This window comes from Berghia stephanieae, chromosome 5, assembly GCF_034508935.2.
Source record: "Berghia stephanieae isolate SIO BIC M18660-M18661 chromosome 5, UCSD_Bste_1.3, whole genome shotgun sequence".
Lineage (NCBI taxonomy): Eukaryota > Metazoa > Mollusca > Gastropoda > Nudibranchia > Aeolidiidae > Berghia > Berghia stephanieae.
The window spans coordinates 14,811,852-14,832,537 of record NC_088364.1 but is presented as its reverse complement, the minus strand read 5'-3'; the positions used below and the strand labels follow the sequence as shown (position 1 = coordinate 14,832,537).

The 20,686-nt window shown below is 33.7% G+C and overlaps 1 protein-coding gene across 2 annotated transcripts; it reads left to right on the top strand.

The window, feature by feature from the left end:
• The first annotated feature begins 418 nt into the window (after window positions 1-418).
• LOC144972459 (clusterin-associated protein 1-like) lies at window positions 419-19,493 on the top strand. 2 transcript variants are annotated; one of them, XM_078913653.1, is made up of 13 exons: window positions 444-555; window positions 3,102-3,213; window positions 3,796-3,880; window positions 4,674-4,853; window positions 7,265-7,360; window positions 8,502-8,585; window positions 9,600-9,733; window positions 10,518-10,659; window positions 12,046-12,163; window positions 12,777-12,860; window positions 13,982-14,093; window positions 16,839-16,900; window positions 18,455-18,730. In XM_078913653.1, exons 1-12 carry the CDS (start codon window positions 534-536, stop codon window positions 16,894-16,896), a joined length of 1,227 nt encoding a protein of 408 aa, XP_078769779.1. In that variant the 5' UTR covers window positions 444-533; the 3' UTR covers window positions 16,897-16,900; window positions 18,455-18,730. The 2 variants fall into 2 exon arrangements, with proteins under 2 accessions (XP_078769778.1, XP_078769779.1); XM_078913652.1 differs by lacking the exon at window positions 13,982-14,093 and having other exon boundaries at window positions 419-555; window positions 18,455-19,493.
• The last annotated feature ends 1,193 nt before the right edge of the window (window positions 19,494-20,686 follow it).

Genomic DNA, 20,686 nt, shown 5'->3' with positions numbered 1-20,686 from the left:
GTTTTTGTTTGGGGGTTTTCTCGCGAGAGAGAGAGAGAGAGAGGGGGGGGGGAGAAGAAAAACAGGAATATGCCCCTTTTCATTGTGATTTTTACATATAATTTTGGTGAGACAAATTGGACCAGTTGTTCGATTAGTTGTATACAGATTCACAATATGGGAGTGGGACAGAAGTGCAGTGTAATTAAGTTTATTTTTCCTGACACTAAAATCACCAAGGTGACCAGGTTTGAATATTTTAATCGAGTAAAGGAGTGGAGGTACATTAAAATAAATAATCAAAATTAACTTTTAATTAAATAATAAGAAGAAGCAGAATACATCGCAGTACTACTACTACTACTAATAATAATAATAATAATAATAAATGAATGAATGAATTTAATAAAAGGTTTAATCAATTGAATCACGAAGATCCGACTAAAAGTAAGAGTAGCGTCCCTTACTCACCATGGTAAAGTTGTTTACAGAGGGCGTCCGAACTGAAATTCCACAGCAGTTGCAAGTAACGGATCTGAGAAAATAGAATCAAAATGAGTTTCAAAGATCTACGGAGTTAGTATCATTTCTCTATATCAAGCCATCAATTTAGTGAATTACATATTATACTAATTAAACAATATTTATGAAGTGAAATGGTGCTTTTTATTTTTATTTCCATTTCCAAGATTTCTTTTTCGAGAAGCCTTCCCGGCCGAAAGCTCCTCGGTCTAGCTAGAGCCTCTTTCAATCTACTATTTTCACCGTCAGGCGTTTATTTGTCCAATTTGTCGATATATAGTAGCATTTTAAAAATCTAGAACAAACCAACGATTAGTGAAAGTTTAAAATTAAAATTTCCTAATATATTATGAATCTGATCATTTGTTGATTTGTTGACCATCGTTTTGGTTATCCGCCGCCATTTTTTTTTCTTTAAGTATTGAAAGCAGTCCTAGGTTGTTTTTTTTTTTTGTCTTTTTTTTTTCTATTAGGGTTAGCTCGCGGTCGGAGGATTTTTTTGGTATTGGTAAGGGAGAGAGGTCCCAGCCTCCATCATGCTTTGTTTACACAGACTGAGTTGCCACCTTGGCTGTAATAAAAAGCAGTTCTGGAGTCGAGGGTGGGGAGCGGGAAGGGGGAGGCATGGCATGGCAGAGAGACTTACCAAAAAGAGGAAAATTAGAGATAGAGAGAGAAACTTAAAATGGAACTGGAACACAATACACTATCTTGTATAAGTAGTCTGTTCGAGACGATAAGATGATGGGCAATATATTATAAGTACATGGGGGAAAATGACACTGAGTCAGTTGAACAGAATTCAAATAGACAACGTATGTAATAAATAATAAGTAAATAACGAACATAATTATGAAGCCACTAGTGAATCCAGAAAACATCGGCGACACACCAGCATAGTGAAAGATATTATTGACACACTGACATAGACACCAGGTCGAGAGATCAAGGTCCTGCCTGTGCCAGTCGTCCGCTAGGCAACTTTCACGTGCAGCACACTGTATAAAGTAAATCAGCGCTTAATTAATACTACTAGTGTTATTTTACTCGCACCTAGTCAAATGATAAGAAATATTATTGGGTTGATAAAATAATTATATTGGGCACTACTGTGACAATTCGTGCCACTGCCAGAGAGTCAGTAGAGCTAGATAGCTGAACGTCAACATAAAGAAAAGACTAAGAAAGAGAGACAGAGGGAATTCGTTGATAAGTTCCCTCGGAGTGGAAGATCAGGCCACTGCACTGAGCTTAGCCTGATCAGAGGGAAGAGAAAGAAGGAGATAGTACATATTTCACGACTAGACAATGTTAACAATGATAAAATAAAGGAAATCAAGATTAACAAATACGATACATTTTTTACGAAAACTAAGTTACATTTACAGCACAAATAGGACCGACCCAACACTACTTATCCATTCATCCTTCTTGTCTCCTCCTGACATCCACAAATAAGGAACACCACTACAATAACATAATATAAGGTGTTCAGAATACCTAGCAACCAAATGAAGGTATGGTCAACTCCTAACAACTATTGCCAGGGCATAACACTCAACCACACAACACCAGCAGAATAAACATTGTCTCAAGTATACTTTCTAATCGTCTTTCATTTTTTATTCGAAGAGAACCCTCCAATCTTGGGTGAAGTTATCACAAACAATTCTCGAGCTTGATCAGTCTTTTTTAAGTCAGTGTCAAAATCAAAAGATCACTTTTTGCCTCTGTCATTCTTAACCTATGTATTTTCTTACGAATCAAATCTCTCTTAATCTCACAACAATGGCTGTAATCTTTGTTTACATAATAATAATAATCTTTATTGTCCAAATTAAAGGCAATTCATGTGAGGTAAACAATGCTCAGTTTGGTTCATGGTATGAACATCAACACATTTACAAATACAGACACAGCCATACACGAACATACACGCTTGCACATTGTTTCTACACATGTATACAAAAGAAAAAGAAAAAGGTCATGTATACATGACCTTATCTCACTTACTAGTCAGAGACTAAATGATGTAATTCTCATCAAACGATTAACCAAGAACTAGGCCTAAGGCCCCATGATTTTGGTATGTGACTTTGTTGGTCAGCTCATATAAGAGGCAATTTTTTCAAGTCTTTGTCAAAAGACTCTAAATACTAGTCCACCATCTTAAGAACAGGCCCTGGTGTGACTTTTTGAGTGAACTGAGGAAAACAAAAGGAGAAAGTAATAAATCAGATCGGTAATAGTCATTAGTTTTCAAAAACAAATTTCAGCACATGAACAAGAAATTCCCCATAAATTTAGCAAACAGACATTAAGTCATTACAATTACACAACTAGGGCTCGTTCTCATGGTGATGATAATGAAAATAATAATGATGATAATAATAATAGTAATTATGATAATAATCATAATAATAATAATAATAACAATAATGATAATAATAACAATAATAATAACAATAATAATAATAATAATAAAGATAATTTTTTATACAGCTCCCACTCCTTGCTCAGTAGCAGTTCAATGCACAATTTTAGAGCTTGCCATAATTTTATTAATTTTATTTCATTTTTTGCTCTCTTTTTAAAATCAGATTTCACTGAAATGATGAGAGCACTAAGCTTTCCAAGATTAATATCTATGGAAAATTTTAGAACTCCGAATTTCAAGCTGGTGTACGAATGTTTGATATGGCTTATGAGAAGGTAAGATTTCCCTGACATGTTCCTTGTTTTTCTTAAGTACAATTAAATTAGTACTATAGTTATAGTCAACTGATGACCTTTTATTTATTATTTTGATGGTTGTATTAATTTTTTTTTTAACTTGAGCATTTACAAAGCACAATATCTACAAATCACTTTACAAGGGATCCCTATCCAACAGCAACACTTAACATGTAGGATGAGATATGATGCCTGTAAGGCAATATTATATACCTGAGTACAGTGAGAGAAAGGGAGCCCAGAGTCTTTTCCAAAGACTCAACTTTTAGCCGCTCAGAGTTGGACTCAGACCTCTGACCTATTGGTCAGAAAGGAAATGTTATACCACATGACAACAAAACTGCAAATGTATCATTCATGGCAGCTGTAATAAGTCACTTTTTAGCTATGGAAAAGTGCTAAATGATTAGTTTTAAACTATACTTCTACCAGTGTAAAAAAAAAAGAAAAATGTAATGTGTAGACACATCCAGTCCTTTACCCAAAGACCCAAACTCACTTGCATGCGTAAGTAGATCAAGTTTCTTCATTTCATCCTTTCTCTTTATTTCACATTGACAGATATGACCCAAATGCAGATGTACACCCAGATATAGACACCGAGCAAGACAGAGTCATTTTCATTAAAACAGTAGCAGAATTTATGGTAAGTTCTTTGTGCATCTTTGTAAATTCAAATTTATGGTTCATCTTGCAGTTTTACTGTGTGATTGATTGGTACATTTTTTCAATATGAGACACCAATATATTAAAGAATGTTTATGTGCATGGTTTGTTTTTTTGTGTTTGTTTGCGCATAATTATATATACATAATTATTTATTAATATTATTCATTATTTGTTGGTATTCTTTTTCTTTATGGCGAGAAAGAAGGATTTGTTATTTTTAGAAACTGTTTTATTGATATTTGTTCAATGTTTTTTCAAGTCCACAGTTTCAGCACCCTTGTATTTACTGCAAGAAGCTCTTCTGTTGTGTTAAAATTTAAAGTCTTTTGGATCATAAAATATGATGAGAAAAAAAAAGTATATGTCTCATTTATTAACCTTACTTACTTAAGCCCTTTGTTTCCTCGTGGAGCATAGACTATCAACAACTTTTCTCCATCCAGTTTTCTACTGGACCTTCTTCTCTGGTAGTTCTCTCCATTTGGTCCTATGGCCTTCGATGACTGCTCTGCGTCATAAATCGGGTATTTGGAGCCCTTCCATTTCTCAAGTTGAGTGATGTTTTTGCCAATATTTTTGTAACTATCTTTGTTTAAGGATAGTGTTGTGTGCCCTATGAAAACCCATTAATCCAACTTACTCATATATATATGTGTAGCTTCAGTCCTGTTGGCATTATAATATCTCTCTATGAAGAAGTTTTCAAGCAACCCCACAGCAACTTGGTTGTGATTTGTTAACCTGCTTTCCCTTTACATTGTTTTCCTCAGGCAACTAAAGCACACATTAAGCTCAACACAAAGAAGATTTATGGTGCTGATGGTTACGCAGTGAAAGAAATGCTGAAGATCACCTCCGTCTTGTATAACGCAATGAAAACCAATGTTGCAAACACATTGGAATCGGGTAGTGGGGATTCTTCCAGTATATCATTTGATGTCTCTTCTAGGGTAAGCTTAGTATTGTAGATGTGGACTGCAAAAAAAGTTGATCTTACTGTGGCGGGTTGAGTGTTATTTTTGTGGGATCGAGTCCAACCGATAGCTCAATGGTCTGGATTCGAACTAGTATGCGCGCTATGGCTCTCGTTACCAGCTGCACCACTCAACCTATATCACAAACGGCTCAGGTTTAATCTAGGGGAGATCAAGAATTGCCTTAGGATCCCTTATAACTTAATTGTATTAATAACAAGTGAGTCAAGACAATAGTAAGCCCAAATGCAATAATAACAATTCTATACATAAAGTTTAATTAGATTGTTACAGGAAAAGATAGAAAGAATAAGTATTTATTTAATATCAGGAAGAATAGCTCTAATTGAGTGGATCTAATCTATTATATATTTATTTGTTTACTTTGATATAATCATATGTGTCTGTGGAAAATACATTTGAAAATGGTATAAGCCCGTTTGGCTTATCTTTATCCCGTCGGCTTGTTTGACTGAGGCAAATGTATCAGCTAGTTCCAGGGTTGGCGCCTGCTTTGCAGAGTTTTCTGGACATCACAACAGTGTGTTGTAGTTAGACTGACATCAGGGGTTTACCGGTGTTCAAGGACTGGGATGCAGGGATTCGGCACAACTGGGTGCTCCAACGACACGGAAAAGGACCAGGAAAATGGCCAGGACCTTCAATTTGAGAGTTAAACAACAAGGTCTTAATGCCAATCGAGTTGGTCTTTCGCCACCGAATCGTCCTGAGCGACACATCATAATAGCCTTTATTTGCCGACAAAGGCAAGGAGATGCAGTAACTCCATGATAATGGTAGTTAGTATATGTTTTACACATCAACTGACAGTCGAGCTATCTTACATGATGAGAATTTAACAGGATTGTGTCCCTGGTATTTCTTTATTTATTTTTTATTAATTATAATTGGGGTTATGATGTGTGGCCGGCGATTGGCGGTGGGGTACAGACATTCAAGCAATATACATATTGAATATAAATGAAATAATAACATAGATCATAAACAACTGTTAACTATAAAATAAGATACATATAGATATGGTTTTGTACAGGTATTCCAACTTACGAACATCCATGGAATAGCACAATTAAAATATATACACAAACTATAATAGTAATGCTAGATTAAATTGAATTCACAGTAATATCTCGTTCCACTTTGAATGTTAACCAATAATTCATTTTACCTCCAGCCGAGGGATGACAAACTTTTTTAAAGTTTGAAATTGGAGGGATAGCTCTTCTTTCTTGGGCTTCTTAGCGTGTGTGTGATTAGATTCAGATATGAATTTGGTTTTGTGAAACGAAAATAGCCAATCAGATGAATCTTCCTGTTTTAGATAGCCAATGATATCCAGATGCTTTGGTAAGAAAGAATAACGGAGAATTACCGGAGAGCTAGACCTTAATTGTAATTTGAGCTACTCTTGAACGAGACAAGACCTCAGGGCATACGCACGATGGCGACTTGTTTGGAAAAGGTAATTAGCAGGTGGCATGAATACAATGGGCAGACAATTTGAACAGGTAAATAAGCCTTAAGCTGAAAGTGAGTGTTCCGTTATACAATGGAAATGTTTCCCACTAACGACCAGAATTTCCGTTAGAAAGATTTGGAGCTTTATTGGAGAAAGGCTGTCCATGTTTTGATTATCTTACTTGAGGTGTTAATCTGCCTTGGCAAATATATATGTCTCGTCCACTAGGTTTGAAGTGGATTTGAACGAGACGATGACGAATGATAAAGAAACCACGCGGTGAAAGAAAATCGCTCGTCACACTTACTTTAATGTTTGTATGGGGGGAAAAATTACTCTAATTTTATTTTGTAAATAACATTTCAGATCCATTGTTTCGTTTTTCTTGTTTTTATCTTTGAGTGACTTTTTTTTTTATTGCTTTTTTCTCAAATTGTGAATTACATTATATTAAATAATACATTCTTCTGCTTCTTCTTCTTCTTCATCTTCTTCTTCATCATCTTCTTCTTCTTCTTCTTCTTCTTCTTCTTCTTCTTCTTCTTCTTCTTCTTCTTCTTCTTCTTCTTCTTCTTCTTCTTCTTCTTCTTCTGTCTTCTTTTTGTGATTGTTATTATTTTATTTATTTACTTAAATCATTACAGTATTTTTGACTATCATAGTTTGCATGGAAATTCTTGATTCAAATAGTTAAGTAGAAACCAACTTGTATTTACTTTAGGTTTGAATAAACTGTATTTTTATTCTTATATAGTCTACAGCGAAAACCATGCAATACCCGCTGAATGACAATTTTATTTTTTCTTTGATGTTTCCTCTTTAGAAAAAACATAAAATCTCGTCATACTGTCATCTACCCACATTGATTTTTATAAAACTGTTTTGTTTCTTTCTTACTCACCACCAGATAAGTGAATTGAAAGAAGCTCGCAGACTTGCCTCAGAGATTACAGAGAGGGGTGCACAGCTTTATGATTTGTTAGGAAAGGAAGTTGATCTCAGGGTAAATTGTTTGTCTTTAAAAAATTAGATACTATTATTCATGTTATACTTTGTATGGAATGTATAGTCTACATATTGGAATTGATCCAACATTTAAGACTACAAGTTTGTTTATGTTTTGTATATCACAAAATCTGCGTACAAACCTTTCTATTTTCTCAACTGGGACAAGGATTATGTGTCTGATCGACTTAGATCCTAATCTGTCATTTCTGCTTTGTTTTTGGTTTGTTTTGGGTTTGTTTGTTTGTTTTTTTTTGTTTTGTTTTTTTGTTTGTTTGTTATTTTTGTTTTTTGGGGGTTTTTTTACTTTATTTTTTTTTTTTTTTTTAAATTTTGTCTTTGTTTCTGTCTTCTAATTTTCGTTTGTTTGTTTGATTGTGTTTTATTTTTTGTTTTGTTTTGTTTTTTTTGTTTTTAAATTAAGTTAATTATCCCATATACAATGATTCATATTTAGAGTGTGACATTGATTTGATCTCATTGTATGAAACTCACTTTCAGACCAGTAGGTCAGGGGTTCGAGGTCCACTCTGAGCAGCGTAAAATTTAGTCCTTTGAAAAGACTCTTTACTCACATTTTCTCATCATACTCGCATGTAAAATGACTACCTGGCTGTTAAGAACATGGCTCTATACTCACATTCTCTCATTGTCCTCGGTGTAGAATGAGTACCTGCTTGAAAAAAAATATAATATTGCCTTACAGATGTCATGCCTCGCCCCACATGTTAAGTGTTGCTATTTTCTAGGGACTCCATGTAAAGCATTTTAGCACGTTTAAGGATATTGTCGTATATAAATGCTAAAGTTTTTATTGTATACAAGTAAAATTTATGAGAATATTTATAAGTCATCATCCTCATAATTATAATCAACAACAACAACAACATCACCATTATTATTATTATTATTATTATTATTATTATTATTATTATCATCATCATCATCATCATCATCATCATCATCATCATCATCATCATCATCATCATCATCATCATCATCATCATCATCATCATTATTATTATTATTATTATTATTATTATTATTATTATTATGGTTATCATTGGGTTTTTTATTACTATTAAAACTGACATTCTTGTCCTATTTTACTTTATTTTAATGATATCATATTTTTTAAGGAACAAAGAGTGATGGTAGTTGCAAAGGCCCTAGAAATCAATGAAGTAGAGCGTGGATTGCAGGCATCAATAGAAGCAGTACAGGTCAGTATTTTTTTACATCATGTTATCAGTTTGGTTAGAGCCTGTGTCTATTTTGGTCATCATTTCTGCCACACCTTTTGATTGAAGTCTTTTAAAATTACAGCAAAAAGATATTGACCTTATATTCATGAAGAGATTCGTGCTGCTATGTGGTCTGGTGGTATGACACTCGCTTTCAGATCAGAAGGTCCTGGGTTTAAGCCTCGCTCTGCACATAACTGAGTCCTTGGAAAAGGACCTTTACTCACATTCTGTCACTGTATTCAGGTGTAAAATGAGTACCTGGCCGTTAACATCCTTGTCTCAGTCTGAAAAAAATTGTAATATGGCCTAACAGGCATCATGTCTTGTTCTACATGGTGCACATGATGCTGTTGGCCAGGGACCCTTTGTAAAGCACTTTCAGCCTGTTTAGTGGATATTCGGCTATATAAAATCTCAATTATATTGAATATAAGTATTATGGCCATGTTTCTTTTTTTTTTTAGTTATTTATTGGTTCAAAATAATTCTGATTTTATTCGTTTATAATTTCCGTCATTATTATTAATGAGATTTTTAAAAGAATATTTTAAGATTGGTAGAGAAGGAAGAGATAAGGGTTTCAGGGTAATTGATTAACTTATTTTAACATCACAAAGAAATGTATCGCTGATTTTGCAAATAATCGAAATTCAGATAATAGTGTAGAGATATCGATATGTTGAAAGCACATTATGTTAGTTTTTTAGCATTTTAAAAAAAGAATATCAATGTAATACTGCAAAAAAAATCATTTTTATTATTTAATTTATCTTTTGTTGATGCATTATATAATATAATCATATATTTTAATATATTGATATTAGGCTTATAGATGCACTTTTAAAAGTCTTTATAAGATATATAAAAATCACGTAAAGGATCATGTTATAAGGATTCATTCTTGTAATTCATGTCTGTAAACCCAATTTCCTTATGATGTATGAAATGTATGTGTGATTTATATAATATATAATTTCTATTGCCATCCAGCAAGAGATCCAGAAGACAGTGACTATGTTAGACAATGTGGCTTCAGATGAAGCAAATCTAGAAGCCAAAATCGAGAAGAGGAAGAGTGAACTCGAACGTAACAACAAACGACTGCAAACATTACAAAGTGTCCGGTGAGTCTATAGAGTTAGAGAGCTTTCCAATTTGTCCAATTATATATTTTTTTAAAAGAGGGAGAGAGAGAGAAGGTTTTCATTTTTTTTAGAGAGAGGACTTTTTTGTGTTTGTTTTTGAAGTGGGAGGGGGGGTTTAATTTTGCTTTTTTGAGTGGGAGAACCGTCTTTTTTTAATTTTTCATTTCAGAATTTTATAAAATTTACGATTTTTCTGTTCATAAACTTTATTTTGATTCCTTTTTACCACATTTAAGAGGAGTTTTGTATATTTCTTGATTTTTCCCTTTGACTTATTTGATTTTGGTCACAAAAGATTAAGATAAATGGGGAAAATGCGCATTTTTGACAGGTCTTTGAACTTTTCAGTAATACCAATAGTTTTCATAATGCAAAATTTTTCTTCAACTACAAAATAAATGTATGTAAAAGATTGGCTGAAATGATTATAGAAATAGAGTGACACAATATTGTCATTGCAATCTCATCAAACTGTACGAAAATGTATCTAAACCCAAGCTCAATAGTATACCCATTAGAAAAGCATTTTACAAAATTTCCTCCATCCACCCAGCATTGATTGGGTTACTGGGTCTGTTAGATCTGGTGGAAAGTACTTTGCAGTAGACTAGTGCCATATCCTATAGGTATCAATCTATTATTATTGTCCATTATAGGTAACAGAAACAGGGATTATCTCTTGCTTCATGGCAGACTTTGTAAAAAGTTAAAATTCTTTTTTTACAACCCACACTGATCCCATGCTATTCTTGACTTTCTCCAGACCAGCATATATGGACGAGTATGAAAGACTGGAGGAAGATCTACAAAAACTTTACGAGTCGTACATGATCAAATTCCGTAACTTAGCCTTCCTGGAAACACAGCTGGAAGAACAAAACAGGGTCGAACACGACAAACTTGAGGTTTGTGGCTTTATTGATATTATTATAATGTTGATTGCCTAAATGTCTTTTGGTTTGGACGCAGAAAAAAGAGCATTTAGGCAGAATAGTGAGTTAGACAAAGTTGGTCAAGAGCAAGATGAATTATTATTCATAATTATAATGATGAATAAATCTTTATTGTCCTCCAAAGGGAAATTTCAGTGATTTACTTTGCTTGAACAAGATGTGATAAGCTTATAAAATGGTGAATATTATAATAATATAGTCATCACAACAAAAGTTACTAAATTCAAAACACACCGAGATCCTTCACAGTGAACATATTGTTTTGATTCCTCGAAAGTAAATGCAAATTCAAGCAGTTTACTCATTCTGTCCAATCTTCTCTCCCATCAATGTATTGTATATGGGCTTATTCTTTCTCATTATATTCATACAAACTGCATTCCTCTCTGTCTCTGATATAACATTTATAGAATTTCAACTGATTCAACATTGATCAATGTGCTCCACAATGCTTTGTTTGTTATCCCAGCAGGCCATCTATAACCAAATTTTCATTTCATAGAGAACAAGTCAGCTTTTAGGCATCTTCTTTGTACTAGCACTCTTGAACTATCCGTCACTGTCTCTAGTAGGGTACTCATTTATATTTCTTGTGATTTGTGGATATTGAGACGAAATGTGTTTCAAAAGGCGGGCATTTAGGGTTATATTTTTCAGAAAAATTTATTGTTTTTACTAAATTAGCAGGCATTTTGGCAAACAGCATTAAGGAGGCAGGCATTTAGACGATCACCAATGTATAGTGTAATGTTAGCAATGTTGGTTGATCGTTGATTGTTATAATTCTTATTCAAAAGCAAATGCAGGCTTGCCAATCAGTGAAAAATCGTATATTTTTTAACATGAAATTCCATTTAAATATAAATAGATATGTGCTGCACTGCTTTAATATGGCATTATATATAGGGGAGACTTAATGCCAAAAATAAAAGTAAATGTTGTCAATGTTGTACCCAAAAAAAATCCAAAGAATCACCACGACATAATACCAGATGAAAGTGAAAAGGTCACCCATTGCTCTTGTTTTATTTTTACAGTAAGATTGTACCAGTTTAAGTTTTGTAATAATGTTGACTAAGGTGGCATGGTTGTATTTGTCACCCTCTCATTTCCTAAAATGAATCAACTGAATTTTGGGATTTTTTTTTTTTTTCTGCTGATCTGTTCACCCAGCAGTAAATGGTCACTTTAGATCTAGTAAAAATAATGACAATGTGGAATGGAACTAGTCACTCTATCATTGCCCTGATTACATTCAATCCCCAAAGTTTGTTTTATACCATACTTATATGTTATGCCTATATAAAGGTTTTCCCCCCATTGTATTGGTATATTTAGGAAACAGAACAGCAGCTGAAGATGATGGCAGACAAGATCAGGACAGAGGAGAGGAAACACCAACAGATTTCTCCAGACGATGACGACGATGATGACCAAGATGAAAAGGACATGTTTGGTGAGCGAAGATCATTTTTTCCTTGCTATTCGGTTTTACACCATTTATTTATTCTGATGGATCTTGCACAAGTAATCTCTTTTATAAAATTTTCTACGGAGTTACCACCAGATTACTATAGTGGGGTGACAGTGAGCTGAATATCTTACCACTACACCTTGATACATAGAGATAATTTGATGGCTGAGTGGCAACTGTGTCTGAACTTTTTATAAAATTAACAGAAATGAGCATTGATAGAGTGAATTTTTTTTTCAAATCCTGGGTTATGTACCAGTTGGTACTTGGGTAAGGAACATCACATATCTGAACCACTTTATTCAGATGGGAAATATAACTTTGCTATCTGCTGTTAAGGATAGTTTAAAATATCTTGTACAACCAGTGGTTTGAATATGTCAATTATCATTGTGTGAAATGGATATTTGGTTCCCTAGGGCCTGCTGGATTAAGATTAATGTTGGATATCGAGTATATTAAAAATCTGGGAAATTTAAATACAAATCAAATATTTTCTGGTCTTAAATGTTAGTCTTCTTATCCATGCCAATTTGGCAAGTATTCCTTCTGTGTAATTTCATTGCCATTGACATTTTTTTTTTCTTTCCCTCAGGAAATGATGACGATGATGATGACAATGATTCCGATGATCTGAATGCAGAAAATCGACCACCAATGAATAGAGTCCGACCTGAAGGTAAGTAGTAATTCACAAATATATTTCGAGGGGAGTTGTTCAGTTTTTGTTTTTTTTCTTAGAAATTTGAATACCATTTAATTTTAAATTAGTTTCTCTGCAGTTCTATGTGGGTAATAATAAAAGTGTATTTTTATGATGCCTTGTATGGCAATCCCAAGTAACGTTACTTATAATGACCTTACGATTTCCTCTCAGGCATTCCAAATAATACACAATGCCATGTAATAATATCATAGGAGGATTAGGCTATGCAAAGGAAGCATAGGTTCATAACATTTTAAACGATCAGTCAAAAATCTTTACTACAATTGACTATGAAGTTAGTGAAATATACAAAGTTGCTTTGCATGATAATTTATATGAGGAGTAATGCACAGATGGATTTAAATGACGTGTACAAAAGTGATTTAATTGTACTAAGCAAGAATATTTCTTTGCCTGATTTTTTTCAATCCATCATTCAGTCTATTTATAACTTTGAGTGTCATATCATGTTCTCATTGACGGTCAATCCCAAGGAACAGCTTTTTATATTAACATGGGCGTCCTGGTTCAGTTTCAATCACTGTCCATCCTTGTTGATTTTACCAATGGTTGATATATATATATATATATATATATATATATATATATATATATATATATATATATATATATATATATATATATATATATATATATATATATATATATATTCTTCTCAATAATTGTCTGCTTTTCTGTCGACATAAGAATTGAAATAATATGGCACAATGATCTGAATTTTTTTGTTTCTTTTAAGTATTTGACAGAGGGTGTGAGTTAAAGATATCTTTAAAATTTGGACAACATTCCATTACCTGTGATGTTAGGTTTTGTTTTGTTGGGTTTTTTTTGGTGTTTGTTTTTTATGTTTGTTTTTGTTGGGTTTTTTGGGTTTTTTTTTTTTGCTTCTTTGGGTTTTTTGGGTGGGGGAGTATTTTTGCTTTCTTTTATTTTGTTTGTTTTTAAGGAATGAAAGATATTTGTTAAATTCCACGTCTAATTGGGGTGATAGTCAAATCCAAAGGCAATTAGATATAATAGATTTTCTCAGTTTTTTATATTTGTCCAAACTTTAAGATGCACCGTTTTTGCAGATCATATTACACATCGACAAGATGCACAGCCAGCAAATGTTGCGAAGTCTTCGACTTCTCCAGCTTCAAATGATGATGGTCATTTTTACTGGCTAAATTATGATCAGCCTAAGTAGTTTCCAAGTTGAAAATGACATGTTTTTATTGAATTCCTAATCTGTTATCATTCTGTTTCAAATTTTGGTGTTTAAAGTTTGGCATTGAGGTTTGAATAGCAATAATGAAATAGAGTGAAAGCTTTAATTTAATTTACGAAGACAGATTGTATCCTCAGAATCTTTAAGAGAGTTACTATCACTGTTTTGTTAATAGCTTACGAGGTTTTAGTTTTACATAATTTGGAATTGTACATAGATAATATTTGCATCATGTCTCATGCATCTTACAATATTGGATTGGATAGGAGGTGATGTGAATGTTTTGAGTTCCCCCTTTATCCAAAAAAAAATATTGTGAATGAAAGACTGTAGTGTTTCATTCATCGTGTTTTGTTGACATTTGTGTTGAGTGTTTCATTCACTGTGATTCATTGAGAGAAGTATGGATGACCAGTTGGGCAATGAGCACTACGGGTAGATGTATGTTTACCCATATGACCACTCCTGTAAAGGCTGATACCCTCACAAGACACCAGCAAAACATCATCTTTCAACTAAGAACACAACACATTCCACTCAAAATTACAAAAGATACGTCCCCTTCCTTTCCCTTATGTCAACACCACAATGAAACTTGAATGTCAACCTCTTGAAGACCTAAGATGCACATTCCTCCCATCAAATCCAAGCATCAGTAACACACTGTATAGTCACCTGGAACAACTACAATTTGACATTAAAGTTTTGCTCAGTTGTAGTTCTAATGGTACCTACGTAGGAGACAAATTGGGGAGCAGGCACTGATGTAGGTTTAAAAAAGGGCCCTGTGTGTAAGGGAGTTAAACTGCTCTTTTTCTCGTTATTTTTTCCCCTGCTTTGTTCTACACTGCTTCATACACACCTATTGAGATATATCGAGACTGTAGGTGAAAGGGGCAAAAATGGCTTGATCTATCACTTGGCATGAGGTGTGTAGGTGGTGCTTAAATTTAGACTTTATTATCCTGGATGCTTAAATTGAATTGACGAAACAAACAATTTTACCTTCTTTCAAAGTTTGAGGATAATTATTATCCCTGATCAAAATTTTTTTTTTTTTGTTTGTTTGTTTGTTTTGGTTTGGTTTGGGTTTTTTTGTTGGGTTCGTTTCTTTTTTTTTCTTGTTATTGCTGTTGTTTTTTTTTTAAATTATTTTGGGAGAGGGGGGTGTTTTGTTTTTCTTCTGGAAATTGTATTTTTGTATTCAGCATCCGCTGTAAAAAATATTTCTTTGAAATTATCTGGTCTTCCTTCACGAGTCTTTTAATTGTTAGACTAGTTGTTGAAACAATATTATTTGTTTCATTATTAAATCTTTTGTTGTGGTACTTTGTTATGATCTGTGAAATGCTATAGATACCAGGAATAAAACTCTCAAAAATTTGATTAATTAATTTCTTTTTTGTTTGTTTTTCATCTCTTTGTCTTTCACCTCTTCTTTCGCTGTCAACCTAACCAAGTTCAACCAAAAAACGAAAAATTAAAAAAAAAAAACAACTGAAAACAAATTTCAGTGATTATTGTGATTGGACGCGTGTAAAAATAGACACAGTGTCTCACTCTCTGTTGAGAAGATAGGTAACCTAGAGCAACTGTCAACTATCAAAACCATTGCATTTATTTCCTTCAATTCTTTCCCTGTCAACCGATTAAAGGCTTAATAACATTAAAAGCAAAAAAGAAGATGCACACTTGCATGCACACACAGTGACAATTATTGTACTCTTTGCCAGACCAGATATAATATAGACACAGTAGTCACCCTTATTTAGTGGACAGATAACGTAGAATGATACCAAAAAAAAAAAAAAAAAAAAAAAAAAATAATAATAATAATAATAATAATAATAATAATAATAATAATAATAATAATAATAATAATAATAATAATAATAATAATAATAATAATAATAATAATGATTGATGATTATGATGATGATGATGATGATGATGATGATGATAATAATAATAATGATAATAATTTTTTTTTTTATTATTATTCTAAAACATGATGCCTTGTGGAATGGAACAGTTTTTTAGTGTGCACTTATTAATTGCAATATTATACAATTGTGAGCAGACTTGTTTTAAAAGTGAGCAAGGTTATATTATTTTGTCAATGTATGGCAGGGTACATAGTTATAGACTTGTAGCCCGTGTATGGGAAATTCTTCACATAGTGTACTGTTTTGAAGAAATTGGTCGTAATTGTACTTTGATTTCAATTTTGGATCTGGATTTGGATAATTGAGTTGCAAAAAGGCCCTTGAGTGTTTGTTACTGTAACTTTTCAAAGAAGAACAGTCCTTCGAGTAATGTTCTGAAGTTCTGATCATGAGCACAGGATGTTGATCACATTGTTCGGCGGGTTATTCCATTCGAGAAAGGTGTGAATGAGTATCTGGGTTTAGACAGTGATGGATATTGTAAGAGTGTTAGTACAAAAAGGGCGCCAAACAGGTGGCTGGTACTGTACGAAATGGAAATTTGGTTCCATATGGCCTGCTGGGGAAATAAAATAAAACATTGTGAAGCGCATTGGGCATGGTCAATCTGTGGAATTGTTCTTTATAAATGCTCATATTTATTTTTGTTTATTCAGTGTTTGTTATCTTGTACCTTGTGAGGAGTGTGGGTAAATGGAAGGGGAGAGGTTGGTGTCCTCTCCTAGAGACCTTGCAGTCAGTTACAGTCATTTTTCCCCTTTTTTTTTCCTCCAGCCGCCGGACAACAAAGAGGAGGAAACAGAGTTACTGGCACCATGAACCCAGACATTAGTGAGGTGAGTCTGTCTTAGCCTTAAAGTTGTGATATTAATGATAATAGTAGGCGCTATAAGAGGTTGATGATGATGATGATGATGATGATGATGATGATGATGATGATGATGATGATGATGAAAATCCCTATTCAAATAATACAGCCATGCTTAGGATTCATTGAGACCGTATTAAAACCCCATCTAGGTAAGGTAATAGGTATGAGACCATCGGGGTCACTGAGGCCAATTTCATCATAGTTTTCACTTCAATCTGCTGTGGCGTATCGTCACCGTCACCCGTCGTCGTCCCCGTACTCGTTTCTCCTGTGGGAGTTATGTATGTACACAGTCTTATCTCAAAGGGCGTGGTTTACAGTCGTGGTGACCTGGTGACCGTCATGGCTTAGCAGTAGAAGTAGCCATGGTGGTAGTAGTAGGCAAGATAAACCTGATATGCCACGTATGGTAGTGTGATCTTAATGTATAGCTTTAGATTGATTTTTTCTTTTATGGGGGAGGAGTGGGGGGGGGGGGCAGATGTTGTTGGTTTTTTTAATGTTTGTTTGTATGTGTGTGTGTGTGTGTGTGTGTGTGTGTGTGTGTGTGTGTGTGTGTGTGTATGGGGGGGGGGGATTTGTTTTGTTGTTTGTTGTTTTTTTGTTTGTTTTTTTTGGGGTTTTTTTTTTTTTTTTGGGGGGGGGGGAGTTGAGGGGTTTTGTTGTTGTTTGTTTTGTTTGGGGGGTTGGGGTTTTTTTTTGTTTTTTTTTTTTGTTAGTTGTTTTGTTGTGTGGTTGTGTGTGTGTGTGTTTGTGTGTGTGTGTGTGTGTTCAGGTTCTCTTTTTTATTTTCCTTTAAATTTTCTTCGCAATTTAATTAATGTTTTATTGGGAGATAGAAATACGGATGACAGTTCATCACAATTTAGCAGTTATATGGGATGTTGAGAATCTACCTGCTGACCTTCTTACTTGTATTGTGGTTGTGTGACTACGGTTTACTATATGGTGATGGTGGTATGCTTGTCATTATAACACGATATAAAAGTTGTAGTGTGGCTGGTGAATGATGGTAGAGTAGAGTAAGCGTGGGAGTGGTTCTTCCACTGGGTCAAGGAATTGTTCCAAATTAGTACGTCTGCACTATCGGTATCAGTATCTTTCAGTAAATATGATAAGTGGGTCAAGGTTGGATTTTTTTTGGGGGGAGTGGGGGGGGGGGGGAGATGAAATTTCCAAAAGTCCTATGAATGTTGCCTTGATCTTTTTTTTTTTTTGATAATAAAAAAAATAAAAAAGTGTTAACAGTTAAAGATTAGTTATCCTAAAAAATTGAGTCTAACAAGCAAGTTGTACTTTATGAATTGTGGTATAATAATAATAATAATAATAATAATAATAATAATAATAATAATAATAATAATAATAATAATAATAATAATAATAATAATAATAATAATCATGATGATGATGATGATGATACGATTATTGTTCATGAAGGCAATTTTCCTTCTTGGAGAATAAATGAAGCAATAAATGGACATGATGTAATGTGTCTGAAAACATATTTTGTTCACAGGACGAATCGGAAGAATCTGGAGATTCTGATATTGATTTGGATGATGACGATGATGACGACGACGACGACGATATCCAAGGAATGGGCGGGGCACCACCTCAAAGGGGGCGTAACCAGCCTCCACGAGATGACCTTGATGACAGTGACTTTTAATGTTCGGTCTCGTCAAGGCCGATAGTCCAGTTGACTGACTAACTGTATATCTAATATTGATCTTTCTAATTTATTTTTGAATTTTGAAATTGCAGGTTTATGGGAATGTGTTATAGAAGAAAAAGAAGAAGAAGAAAAGGGAAAAAAGAAAACAAAGGAACAGAGAAAAAAAATATAGGGAAAAAGGAAAAAAAACCAATAAACTTTTAAGAAAAAATTAGATTTCAGTTTTTAAAATGAATAATATTGGTGGAGTTATAGAATTAATTACAATGCCAAAGAACCTAATTTTTATTACTAATGGTTATGGATTGAGGCCTAGATGCACATATTGTCAGGTCTGATAACCGAACGCAATTATTGACCTATTTTAACATTGTTGTAATGGTCAATATTTCACGTTGGCTTGAGAGTAGTTCCATTACAACAATGAGCCCATAATAATTTGGGTTATCAGACCTGCAAATAGATACATTTTGATTTAGGCTGTCCCTGTGCTTTAAAGAAAAAAAAAACAAAAAACATTCTGATTTATTAAACAAACGTGCTTAAAACTAAAAATAAAAAGATTTGAAAAAAAAAGGAAAAATAAATAAAAAATCAGAACTTCACATCTCTCCCTACTCTCCTTAACTATCTCACCTACCTTTCCCTCTCTTCCACCTTTTCCTCCTCCACATTCTCCTCCTCCATCCCCCTCCTCCGCTTCCTACTTGAGACATTAGAATGGTAAAGACAGCCAACAGTGTATTATATAAGTTCTTTTATCTACCGAGTTGCAAATGGCAGCTTCAATCTGTGATACTTTTTTTTTTCTGTTTTTTTTTTTTAAATATGTCCGAGCAGTCCAATCTGTATAAAATAAACTTTCCCATCATAAACAAAAGTCTAGTTTTGCTTCCATTGCTTTCATTTACAATCTCCTGTTTTGTAGCAATGAAGGTTCTGATTGCTCAGTTGTTTGATCTCACGCCTCACTTCACTGTCACTAGCAATGGAAAGGCATTGATCCTGAGAGCAGTGGAGTTTGTTTTGTTTTTGTTATTATAATTTTATTTGATATAGCGTCAGTATCCATAAATAGTGCTCAGAGGTGCTTTGTTTTATTTTATTTTGTGTTTCTTTCTTCTTTCTTTTTCTTTTTTTTTTTTTTTTTTTGCTTGTTCTATTCTTTTGATTTTGTTTATTTTTTTTAGTTTTTGTTATTTTTGGTTTATTTGTTTGGGTTTTTTAAAGGGGGCGGGGGGGTGGTTGTTTTTTTTTTTCTGGGAGGGGTTCTGATTGTATTTTCTCTGACCCATCTATCCGCCCAGCAATGATTGGGTAGTGATTGTGTGGAATTGGTAAAAAAAATATAATATATTTTTAAAATGTGGAGTTTTCTTGTAATCAGTGTATTTGAATTGTGACATCACTGACCTAGCGGTAGGACGTCAGATTCGTGTGTCGTCGCAAAGTGTTCATTCATTGGCTATTGGCAACGACTGCGAGATACTTGACCCATATTACAATTAATTGGCCTAGATAAATGGAAGGGAAAATCTAGAGTACACCAACTACGTCATATGTTGTCTTCTGGATGATCAAAAAGTTTGTTGGGGTTTTTTTTTAAGGGGGGGGGGGAGTCTTTTTGGTTTGCTTTTGGGGTTTTTTTTTTTTTTAGGTTTTTGGTTTTGATGTTTTGATTTTTGTTTGTTTGGTTTTTTTGTTTTTTTTGTTTGTTTTAATGCTTAATGGGTCAGTCATACTAAAATCCCTTGCCAACATAATAAAATAATTTGCGGTTGACGTCATTCGTCATTCAACTGATTGATGTTGCTTATTGACAGCCAGGAAAGTTAACTCCACACTTGATCTAAACTAAACAGACTACAAGCTGATGCACTGGTACACTTATCATTATCACCGACTTGGTGACATCTTATTTTTCATTGTTTTACCTTACACAGCTTAAAATTATTGAACATTTTACTGAACTGTATGCTAATCTTGTAGAAAGGAAAATTATACCTTGTATTCAGGTCAAAGGTCATGAGGTCTACCTACTACGGTGGAAGCACGGTTCTCAGCGGGTCAAGG